Consider the following 11,910-nt stretch of genomic DNA (forward strand, 5'->3'; position numbering starts at 1 on the left):
GTTGTGGGTTCTTTAATCGCCATGCATCTACCCATCCCCGTTCATTCGTTGTTTTTACAATCGTTTTAGAACTTTCGCCTGGGGGGGATCTATCGAGATTAGAATTTTAGATATTGTTCCAATATCCCCCAATAATGATATTTAGACATTTAGTATAAGAAGAGTCAATTCAGGAAACCTGTTTAAAAAAAAATGTGGTGGTGAGTTTGGTGGGGCATAAACATTCAAAATAACATTTTCTCCATATAGATACATAGCATTGAATCTGTTATTTTAGAGGTGGAGATTCAACATCATGGTCATTCTGCATTATAGAAGAGGTGTTGAATAATCAGTCTGTGCCCTCATTGATATAAAAGGGAGAACAAAATGTTAGAAACATCTGCAGCGTCAACACCACCACTAAAAAGTGATTGGCAGCTGGATGGAGGATTCATTGCAGAGCTGTTGTCTCACACTGTTGTTCTCAGCTTGGTGGACCTGACACACTGCTGCCGCTGGCTGGAGCAGTGAGTCTGTTTGGACTGGGGGCAGATGTGTCTATTTGCAGCATAAACCTAACCCCTTACATACTTTAAACAAGTTGCCTGGATATGCATTCATTTTCAGAATATCAAGCCCTTAAGAAAAGTTACACACAAAAAATCAGGATACTAAGTGATTTTATTTCACAGTCTGGGATATGTCAGTGATCAACAACACATATTTTGATGCACTGCATCAAATACTGCAATGCTCTATTTTACAGCAGTGATGAGGCTAGTGGACACCAGAAGAATAGCATATTTTACCCCATATAAAGCAAACATAAGAAAATAGTTCAATTGGTGGAAAATAGTACAAGTACAATGTTGAAGCCAGGGCTCTAGATTGTAAGCTTGATATGATATAATCAATGATTTTATGCTTTGATGGCCACAGAGTCAAACATTGTGGTTTTATTGGTTTTCTATGGGGATATTTGGCCTTAAGGGATTGAGTGTCTGTACTTCGGCTACTTTCATTTATTATTATACTCATTATAGGACCTGTGTTTCAACTTCCGAAAAATAAAACTCCCCTTGCAAAAATATTTATTTTGTGCATGAAGACAAAAACAACAGAATTATCAAAAAATGAAGAAAAATAAAATGTAAGTTTTAAAATTGCTATATGTATCTCTATTCTTAGTGAAGGACTGTAGGTTTCCCAAAGGGTGGTAAATTGCAAAAATCTTTTTTGTAATCTAGGAATGTGTTTTAGTCACAGCTGAAAAGACATTTTGCACTTTTAAGGATGACAACAGTGTAATGTCTTTCTGTTATCACTTTTGAGAAAAGTCTAAACCCACTGATGTTGACCTCTCACTACAAGAAGACACGCATGACGACTGTAAAACATGACAAAAAAATTACAACATTTTTCAACTTGCTGCTTTCTCTTTGTTCATAATTAAGAACCGTTACTGTACATGTGGTGGGAGCGACTCAAAGACACTACTTGTGTCTTCTAATTAATCATCTGGTCTGTAAAAACATTAAAAGGAATACAGTGAAAATCTGGTTGTTTTCTAACAAGAGACACTGAAACCATAGGAAGTTTGCTTCATAAATGAGTTCAATGATTTATCCTGTATTCATAGATTAATCAACCATTTGTTAATTCAATTATTAAGAGTTACAAACTATTTCATGACAATGTTGCCGTGCATCTACTCAAGCGGTCTCTGGAGAGACTTTGAAAACAATCACAATGACTTCGGAAGCTTGCGTAAAGCTGACGGAGAACAGCAGTAGCTCCACACTCAATGGGTTGAGGCTTTTCATGGCAATACATGACTGGTGTTATCCAGAACAGCTTCGGCGCAACATGGAACACAAGTGTTGAGGATTCTCATCAAGTGTGGGACGGTTAACTTCTTCTGTGTGGGAGAATGTTGGAAAAGAGACTCCACCCTGTGAAGCTCTCTGTGGAGTCTTGACTTATTTCACTGTTCCTGATGTGTGGTCATAGGTTCACATGAGGAACCTGCAGAGTCCTGTAGAAAGCGAACCACATCTTTTCATAGAAAACTGAGGTATTGAACACAAAGAGCAGAGTGGGGTATGCGCTCCGTCTCACGCTGGGTTGCTGTGGCGTCAGCACTTTTTCAAACATTAACACAGTTGAGGCACACTTCCCTTTGATCTTTTAATCAGCAGGAGGCCTGCAACCACATAATTATGTCCATTTCCTCTTCCCGTCACTGGCTGCCAGCTGCCAGTAGAAAGACTGCTCGTTTTACTCGACATCAGCAATAATCTATGCAAACATCTGCCTGTGCTTCTCCCAGATATAAACGTTCCTTTTTGCATGAACGCAAAAGGAAAATATGTACAAATGTTAACATTGAAATGAAGGATTGCTAAAACAATTGATTATCGTGATCAAAATAGATTCTGTGGTCAAATATGGAGTTTACTGTCCGACAGTATTACATGTGGACGACAGGGGCATGATGGGAAGTGTCACACTGTTCCAACCTAATATAGTTTGTCTGGTGTTTTCAGAGGGGACACTGTTGGGTACTAGCCTTCGGACCTCTAGTGTTATCTATTTATTAGAGTTTCCTTGATACCTCTCAGAGGTAAGCCAAGTGCTCAGTTGCTGACGGCAGCCTCTGGGCTGGCGCTGGCTGCAGGGATGCGAGGCATCTTCTTGGCTGGACTGGGGACGTGCTGGAGGAGGAAAACAACTGCTGGTTAACAAAGCACTAAATGGTTTCGGGTCAAATCCAAGTCCGATCTGCTGCTCCGTTATGAACGAGCACTAATCACATCCATAGGACAAGTCATGTCACAGTCCACTGCTATAACCCTCGTCCCGAACATTTCGGCACTTTTACAGAGGTCAAATTCCAAGCATGTGATTAATGTAATTAAGTGTTTTTAAGACTTGATAGTGATGTCACCGTGTGCCCAGATCGTGGTTCCTTTGATCTACAGTAGATATCATGTTCAAAGTAGCAAACTGTCCAAAGGTTTAAGCCTTCTGTACCTCGGTGGCAGTGCTGGAGCGAACAAGTTCTGGCTCTGATTCCAGGTCATGGTCCAGAGGTCTTCGGGCATATTCCCTACGGTGCTTGTCATCTATCCGTGTCAGGTACCATGTCCCTGGGAACAGATCCTCCACTGGCCCTCGAGGGACGTAGCTGGCTGTGGGGACAGATTGAAAATAAAATATGTTCACCGTGATGGCAAGCAGCGAGAGATGCAGGATTCCAAATATCAACTGAAATCCTGTTAGTCAGTGCTGACACCATCTCAAGGCTCATGTAGCGGAGTTTGGGCCAGTACACCCATTGATAAATGCATTCCACCTATGGGCCCACTATGGACCATTAACCCTTCTGTATGAATATCTCATCTCAAATCAAGCCATGATGCTGGGACACATTCCTAGATTTCAAAAGAGTTATGCCACATATTTGATTGGCATTGCGTGTGATGATTTACATTGCATGTAATTGCTCATTGTGTTTCCTGGACCGCTGAACGAGTGTCGTAAAGGCTAGAAAAGCTGCGCCGGTTAAAATAGAAATGCTCCGTCAAAATTGAATAATTCTCAATCAGGAGGCAAAGGCGTCTACAGCACCCAGATGCTGTTGCATCTCTAATCAGCACCCAGGGAAATTGAGCATCCATTGTTTTAGGGAGATTCTAAGAGCTTTACTTCCTGCCAGACTTGTGACGGTCACTGTAAACAAGCAGTTGAAACGTGTCCTTCAGAATCAAACATGAGCAGCAGTGACGGCCAGGTCATACCAAGGTGGTGAGTCTCTTCTCTCAGCTTCATGTTCTCAGAGAAGACAGCAGGCGAAACCTTCTGTCTCGAGTCTAGTCGGACCTTCAGGTCACTCAGGCTGGACATAAGTTTCTCCAGACCAGATCCTGAAACAAAGTCAATTAATCCCATGGAAGAACACACCTTCTGTTAGTTTCTACAGCTTATAATGACTCCAGGTTGTAATTTCATCCCCATCACACAGGGGAACTGAACCGTGGCTGACTCACCAGGTGTGTGGTCCTGTGTGACTCTGACAGAATACAGAGTAGCAGCAAATCCTGAACCGTAAGAGAAAAGTCCAATCCTCTGTCCTGCCAACTGTGAAGGTGTGTGCCTGCAAGACAGAGAAAGACAAACACCAATTGTTTCAACCAGTTCATTAAGCCCCACCAGTGACGTCCCAGAACAGTTGAGATGCAATAAACTGTATAAAGAGTAACAATTTACTGTTGTTTGAAGATCTCACCAGTCATCTCGCCTTACAATTAGCTGCAGGATGTGTCAAAATAATCTTTTGAGCTGGTCGTATTAGGTAAACAGCAATGTCACCGCTCTCCAGTGACCTTTGTTGCCCGTGAATGGGTCCCGTTAGGCTCTGCTCTCATTTCTACCGAATCTAGAAATGCTTTGTTTTCCTGTGCTTTTGTTTTGAGGCGTTTTCATCTTTTGTGATCAAATACAGTAAATGATTGAATAAAAAAAAGTCAGAGACTGAGACTTACTCTGCAATGAGGGATGCCAGGCAGCCGTAGACGGAGGGGGTGTACATGTTTCCGTTCTGGTTGGAGATCAGTAGGGAGGGCTTGGTCTTCTTCTCAAACAGATCTGCACTGGCCTTCATAAAGGCCTTCTCCACATCCCGGTCAAAGTAGGTCTCTTCCGGTCGTACATCTCTATCATTCAAACACACATACCATTCATCAAAATACTGGTGTTGTCATAGAATAACTAGGTTGTACTTTTGCCACATGGCGAAGAAAGAAAAACTCTTTGATTAGTGGAATATTGCGATTCTACGGACGATTCTACGATTTAAGGTCATATGTTGAGGGATGAAGAACTTTCAAAATGTTGCATTTGGAGGATTAGGAGGAAATGTGTGAAGATTAAAGTAATGTGGTAAGTTAAGTCATTGGGAAATACTTTCCACATGCAGAGAAAAGTGTATATTAGACTTTCATGCAAGAAGAATTTAAAGTTTATTAAAACAGTAAAAATATATAATAATATCTTATGAAGCGAGTGAGCACTAAGTGAAGAGTCAAGATGGTGGTGTAGGCAGAGATGGAGGAACATGAAGAAGTTAGCAGGAGAATAAAGTTTTTAAATGAAGTCAAACAACCACTGAACCCATGTGACCAATATGTTCTATGTCTGACATGTGTCAACTGATGACTGAATGTATAAAATGGTGAGAGATAAGGGGACTTAATGTCTGTGTGTGTCCAATGAGCTGACTGTACAGTAATGTGGGGAAAGTGACCCTTTAAAGAAAGACTTTAATGAAAGGACCAAAGCCCTGTCTGCTGTCCAGCTGTTTTATTCGGCGTGTACCTGAAGGCATCGAGGCCTGTGAAGGGTCCCGTCTCAGTGTTGGGGCTGGGGTGATTTAGAAAGTCATTCATCATCAGTCTAGCCAACGACTTCTGCACCAGCTTGCAGTATGGAGAATGGAAGACGAGATGGTCAAAGTCGTCCAGGCTGAAACGCTTTTCTGAACCCTCTGTGAAGAAGAAGAAGAAGAAGAAGAAGAAGAAGAAGAAGAAGAAGAAGAAGAAGAAGAAGAAGAAGAAGAAAAAGAAGAAGAAGAAGAAGAAGAAGAAGAAGAAGAAGGAGAAGAAGAAATAATAATAATAATTAGCTTGTTACTTTTTTTGCACGATCTCAAGAATGTGTAACACACTGGGTTCCATTTCATTGACACGATTGCAAAGAGAACAATGTTAATTTAAATACACCTTGCTGTGCTTTATCTTTATCTGCTATATCTGCTATATCTGCATGCACATGGTGTCGCACCTCTCCTCCCACATTTGCACCATGCGCTACATACTAAATACCAAGGTGACGAAGCTCATTTCAAGGTGAGGAACACACCAACACGTCAAAGAGCTGATGTGAAACATCTCTGTGCCACCATGGAAACGCAGCCCATTAGAGCAAGCCCAGAGAGAAGAGCTGGAAATGTCCATAAATACTATAAGTGTTCTCAGATACTGTACATTGTTGATACATTAGGTTAAAGGCTCATCTCATTAAACTAATTTATGGTCACTGAACTTAGGTAAACTCTTGAGCACAGGTAACGTCCTAAACCCTCTTAACTAATCAGGCTCTTATCGGACCAGGCCCTCCACATGACAGCAACAGCACCTTTCCAACAGAAGGTACTGTGACTAACAAATACACCAGGTAAAGAAGAACAAGCAGATTGTTTCATCTGCAACCAAACAGAGGAACCTCTTTATTATTTATTGCGGGTTTTTTTCTTTGTTTCTTTAAATCGCGCTGTCATTAATTTGCTGATTCTCTCTGACCAATCTGTGGTCTGCAGTGTTTTTACTCAGATCAGCTTTAACCCACCTCTTTGCCACTGTGCGTGGATCTTGTTGCGATACACAGAGTAGCAGCGGTCCAAGGCACTCAGGTAGCACTCTATCGACAGCTTGCCGTCCACCACCGGATACTCGGACATCAGGTCTGGCTTGTAGAAGTCATATGCATGCTGCATGTGGGTTCCTCGCAGACCTGCACCAAAAATAGCAGTTGGCTCAATTCAACTCCTATATTATGTAGAGCTCATTATGTGTGTGTATGGCTGCACCATTTCCACTAAGCTTTACAAATCTTTTCACAGATTTACTTTTATATTGCGGTTTATAAGCTTTCAGAGAATGACTGAGATAGTGTCTGGTATTTTGATGTATAGTTCAACACATACAATAAATCAACTATCCAATGCACATTGTTAAAGTCACATGTCCCAAAATAAAAATTATAGAAGACAGACTTTAGATGACAGATAGCCTGGCTCTTAATCACATGTTCCTTCCAAATTTCTGACAACCTTGTTTTATGTGCTTAAAAGCAGATAAGATTAAAAGTAAATTGATTTAATCAGCATTTGGATGATGGGATTGGCTAAATAACAATGGGGTCTTACTATAATGTCAATCATTGAAGAGTGCCGCCTGACAAGTTGTGCACAGCACACAGTTATCACATAGCTGACCTCGTTCAAAGGCCATAGGAGCGTTAGGCCCGACCAGCATGGCCACTGCACCGGCACCTCCCGTAGGCCGGGCACTTCCTGTGGCGTAGACAGCAATGTCCCCCGCTACAACCAGAGCATAACGCCCTGCAGAAAAGGAAAAGGAAAATGTCAAGCACGTTTATTATATGTATCCAAACATACATATACACACAAGTCTCTTCTCTAAAATGTAATCATCAGCACAGTGGTACAAGACTGTTGCAGCAACCCATTCTATACAAGTACACTGAATGAAAACTTCTACACTTCTGATATTTCATAGACTATATAATGAATCGATCAACGGGAGGAAAAAAATATTCACTCACCATCCCATGAGCTGGACTCCACCCAGTTGACAGCGTTGAAGAGTGCAGCCGTACCCCCATAGCAGGCGTTTGTGGTGTCAATGCCCTCCACATCTGTATTGCCAGAGTCCTCAAATAGCTGCATTAAGACGGTCTTGACAGACTTGGACTTGTCAATGATGGTCTCTGTGCCGACCTCCAGTCGACCCACACTGTCATAGGACAGACCGTTTCTCTCCATCAACCTCTGCACCACCGTGAGGCACAAAGAGTTGATGTCCTCGCGATCTGAGCAGAAGCCCATGCGAGCTTGGCCCAGGCCCACAGTGTATTTACCAGCTGTTACACCGTCTAACTGCTCCAGCTCGGCCTGGTCCACAAACTGGGATGGGAAGTACAGTTCCATAGCAATGATACCTACATCTTTGGGCCATGGTCCTAAGCAACTGATTGGTGCTGATCCTGGCATCCTGAATGGGTTGAGTAGAGGTTTCAGGTTCAGCATTATATTCATTTGATGAATAGGTTGTGTGTTGGAATACTACAACTTTGGATTTGTCGACAATGTTAGAGCCAATTAGTGCTCCTGATGTAAAAGTGGGAACCAGTGTTTGTTTGTTCAGGTGCTTCAGTAAACAAATTCACTTGTTCGCCTTTTGTACATGTTAACAGAAAACTAAGTTACTGTTTGAGAACCTCACAGTCAACTGAAGGACATTGGAGTCGCAAAGCAACATTAGACATGTAAATATGGTTGAGACATTGTTCCACTGTTAGCCAAGATATCTTGCGTTTCTTAGCTAATGTAAGGTTAGCTATCTGGCAATGTTAAAGAAAACACTGACCAACATCTAGCATGTTAGCCATATCACTAGTAGAATGACACTTATTGTGGTGGTTGAGACACTATTCTGCTTTAACGTTACTTTAAATACGAACCGAACTACCGTTAACTAGCTAGTTAAACGCCGGTACCGTGGCGCGCGACACGAGCTAAGGTTAACGGACAACATTAAACACAGAGTAAGTCGTTAACGCTAGCTGTAACAGGAACAAGACGGGCTAGGACTAAAGTTAAATGTAGCAAAATGTTAAGTCTAAATTGTGACAGCTAGATAGCCCTCATCTTATATTGCGTAATCTACGTACCTAAGCAGATAACCTAGCTACATAACGCTCGTGTCTGGGAGACAAGACGAGATACAAAGGATAGAGAGCAAAAGTTGGTGAAAGGTCAATGGGATTTTCTCGAATTTAGCTTAATTCCGAAATCTGTAACGTTAACCCGTTAGACTCTGTCACATTGACGGCTCAATCGTGGAATAAATTACATATTTCTTGCCGTAAATACTATGTGACAATGTTTATTTTAAAAATACATTTAGTTTTGCTGGGCCATAATACAGTTGTATTGCAACCCGGACCAGATAGGGGACGGACCCGCTTCCTTTCTGTAAGGGCTGGAATTTCCATTCAGCAGCTTCATTTAACGCTAGCTGTGTCTTGTTATATTTATAAACCAACTATGTTAGATATTAACTAGTTCTTCGAGTACCGAAACGCCGACGCAACAATTCGGATTTAATTAAGATTCCACAATGACACCCAAGATAACAAGTTTCTGTTGACTAATATCGTCTCCCAAGACTTAAAAGACACATTATAGTATTTTGGTGATGACAAATATACAAAGCGGATCGTAACGTTACGTGGATCTTCTCACCTGAGTGTGAAGTTAACTCCAGAGATGTTAAGTTAGTGACGTTACTGCGTTGTAATTTGTGTCCAGTCCACCAATCTTTGACAGTCCGGTAGAAGTGTATTTATGTATGACGGTGACAGCGCAGCGTACGCCCTGCACTACACTACCTGCTCTCCTGGCCAATCACAGCTCACAGACAACATGCGGCGCTACCAAGTCCCGCACAGCTCTGGCCAATCAGGGATCGGGAATCACAACCACGCGCCAGAGCCGTGTCTGCGGACCAATGGCGTGAGTTGTACGATGTATGGTGAGAGAGAAGGAGCCAATGAGACTGTGAACGTAATTCCTGGCGCGGCAGACGCAGCAGTGGGCAACGCTTGAAAAACAGACCAGTGTGTACATGGCAACAATCCATGATCCATTCATACAGCGGGACCGCCAATTGCCTTTTATATGATTTCCGTTCATTTAACGTCAATTTTCGGTGATGACCATAAGTGTCCATGTAATTAAATTACATTAAAACTAAATAAATAAATAACCAGTGTTCATGTAATCCTTCCTAAACAGTGTATACTTTTTTCAAACTTGTAAAACAAAAACTTTCTATGATTCTTTTCATTTTCTGTTCCAATGTTGGTTAATGCAGTAGGCTTGCATGTAGGAAATAATATGTTGTCCTAGCATAATGGAAAAGTAAAGGTTTACGAACTATGCAATTATGTCAATGCCATTTAAACTTCTTCATACATTCTGCCAAGCTCAAAACAATTAGAAACATGTGAGACAGTGTTAGAGCCATGTCCTTTGTGTGACATTGCATCATAATTCAGACAGTTACATGTGTTTAATGTAATAATAAGTAAGTAATAACTATATCTGTCAAACAAATGCAAGAATACTCAAGTGAGTTTAAGTAGCTCAAAAGTATACTTAAGTACAGAACTTGACTTAAACCATGATAAGTCAGAGTTGAGACCAGGAAGTAGAGTTATACAAAATATCCTAATAAAAATGTACATCACCAACGCAGCAGTGCAACAAAATATGTGGACTCTTACATATCAGATCTGTCATTTAAAGCTGTATTAGTACATTATTTAATATCAGATAATCACCTGGCACCTCATGAAAAATATGTCAACCTATGAATACACTCATCAAATTCATATTAATACTCACATTTCTCGAGGCACCTGCCGAGGAGCGGAGTTGCAGCCATCTTTGTCTCAAGCCTATTAATAAACCCTAAACATAAATTAAATTAGAGCTAATTTGAAAGCCTTGTTCTTAGTCTTTCATACCAACCTGGAAAACAATACAGCCAATTTGTTTTAAGTTTGTATTCAGAATTTCTATCTGTTTTTTTTTTTATCAAGTTTAGTCCTCAAATCAGACAAAGTCATTAATTGTCTGTGATTAGCCAAGCAAGAGGATGTGATCTGCAGGGACGCTTTGGGCGCCAGAAGTTGTGATGCATCCTAGTACAGGAGAACTCTGCTTTCTGAGTCAATAGAGCGGCAACGCAGAATTGCTTCAGAAGGGGTGACCACATACCCCAAAGCTAAATGGGAAAAGTGGAGTGGTTTGCTTTTATCGGTCTTTTTTATGCTCTTTTTACAGCACTGCCAGGGAGGACAGTCACATGTCAACATCTTTAAACACCACAATACATCACATCCTTCATACTTGTCATTGCTGGTGTTAGTGGGTAGTTAGGGGCTGTTCTTGGAGCTCTTCATTGAAGCCTGGGACATTGACATGGCTGTCAATAATGATAGCTTTAGTACTCTGTTTATCTCATTATTAGATTTGATTGGCTTCACTCAGGCATACCTGCTGCAATGACTGTTGAACTTCAATAGAAAAACTGGACTTCATATTGACTATTTCCAGCACAAACCTCAACAGGCTCTGCAGCATTCTTTCTGAACGTTCAGCACTGCCTGTACTTGTCTCTTCCACTTGGACTACAGTGGCTTTGTGAGATGGAGGTTGAAATGTTTCCATGTCCCCTTCAGCCACAAATAGGGACAATTAGTTCAGACTTTTGGAAGTGATCAGAGCAGCAGTACTTGAAGAGAATGATGTTTCTAATGCTACTTGCTGCATGATGGTATGATCTTTTCTGGAACAATACCTTTCTTTGTTCTTGTTTTTTAATGTAAAAAATTATAATGACTTTTTTGGCAAATTTGTAAAAAAAACATTTTTACATAAACTGTACAATGTTAAGTTTCCAATTAATTTAGAAGTATAATTTCAAGTAAAATATGTGGAATTGATGACTTCAGAAACGTCATTTTTAGGTTCATACTTGTATTTTAGGTTTCTATTAGAACATGTTTGCATGTTTTAATGTTTACAGCGATGACATCCTGTCTCTTTAAGAGTCCCCCCTCCACAGAAACCCCAGTCAGCTCTGATTGGCTTGTGAGGCAAAGGTAGTTCTCAAGCTGTGGGAGGTATATTCTAATGAGGAAGGAGAGACAAATCTAAATGGCTTGCTGAATGTTTTCTGATCTAGACAGTCTACAACAAACAAACTGACTGTTGTGATGTTGGTGAGAAGAGGAGCCTGAGAAGAGCTAAAAAGATATTAAAAGACTAAACCTGTTCACCGGCTGCTATCTGGAGAGATACAGAAGTATCAGCTGCAAAACAGCTTCTTTTCTCTTTAATTCATCCTTCACCCTTCATAGATAATATAAGTTTATTTTTTCTTATGAAGCAAAAAGGGATGAATGTTGAGGAACTTATCAAAATTTAAATGAGCTGCTTCTTGTTTCAGAGGAAATCACACGGCTTTAAGATTAAATCATTGTTTATTTTGTCAACCC

General features: G+C 40.9%; 1 protein-coding gene across 1 annotated transcript; it reads right to left on the bottom strand.

Annotated features, from left to right (window-relative positions):
* Window positions 1-1,061: 1,061 nt before the first annotated feature.
* Window positions 1,062-7,837, bottom strand: hmgcs1 (3-hydroxy-3-methylglutaryl-CoA synthase 1 (soluble)). The gene is made up of 9 exons (XM_079235375.1): window positions 7,387-7,837; window positions 7,037-7,162; window positions 6,388-6,552; window positions 5,359-5,527; window positions 4,527-4,697; window positions 4,032-4,138; window positions 3,783-3,908; window positions 3,016-3,173; window positions 1,062-2,696 (listed from the first exon to the last, which is right to left on the bottom strand). Exons 1-9 carry the CDS (start codon window positions 7,832-7,834, stop codon window positions 2,619-2,621), a joined length of 1,548 nt encoding a protein of 515 aa, XP_079091501.1. The 5' UTR covers window positions 7,835-7,837; the 3' UTR covers window positions 1,062-2,618.
* Window positions 7,838-11,910: the final 4,073 nt, after the last annotated feature.

This window comes from Taurulus bubalis (assembly GCF_910589615.1).
Source record: "Taurulus bubalis genome assembly, chromosome: 19".
Classification (NCBI taxonomy): Eukaryota; Metazoa; Chordata; class Actinopteri; order Perciformes; family Cottidae; genus Taurulus; species Taurulus bubalis.

What these genes read in the sequence shown, in the direction of transcription:
- hmgcs1 (XM_079235375.1), bottom strand. Translation starts at nt 7,834, where the DNA reads ATGCCAGGATCAGCACCAATCAGTTGCTTAGGACCATGGCCCAAAGAT. An exon ending in TCCTATGGCCTTTGAACGAG is followed by an intron (nt 6,553 to 7,036) that starts GTCAGCTATGTG and finishes TTTTTGGTGCAG; the next exon opens with GTCTGCGAGGAACCCACATG. An exon ending in ACAGGCCTCGATGCCTTCAG is followed by an intron (nt 4,698 to 5,358) that starts GTACACGCCGAA and finishes TTTGAATGATAG; the next exon opens with AGATGTACGACCGGAAGAGA.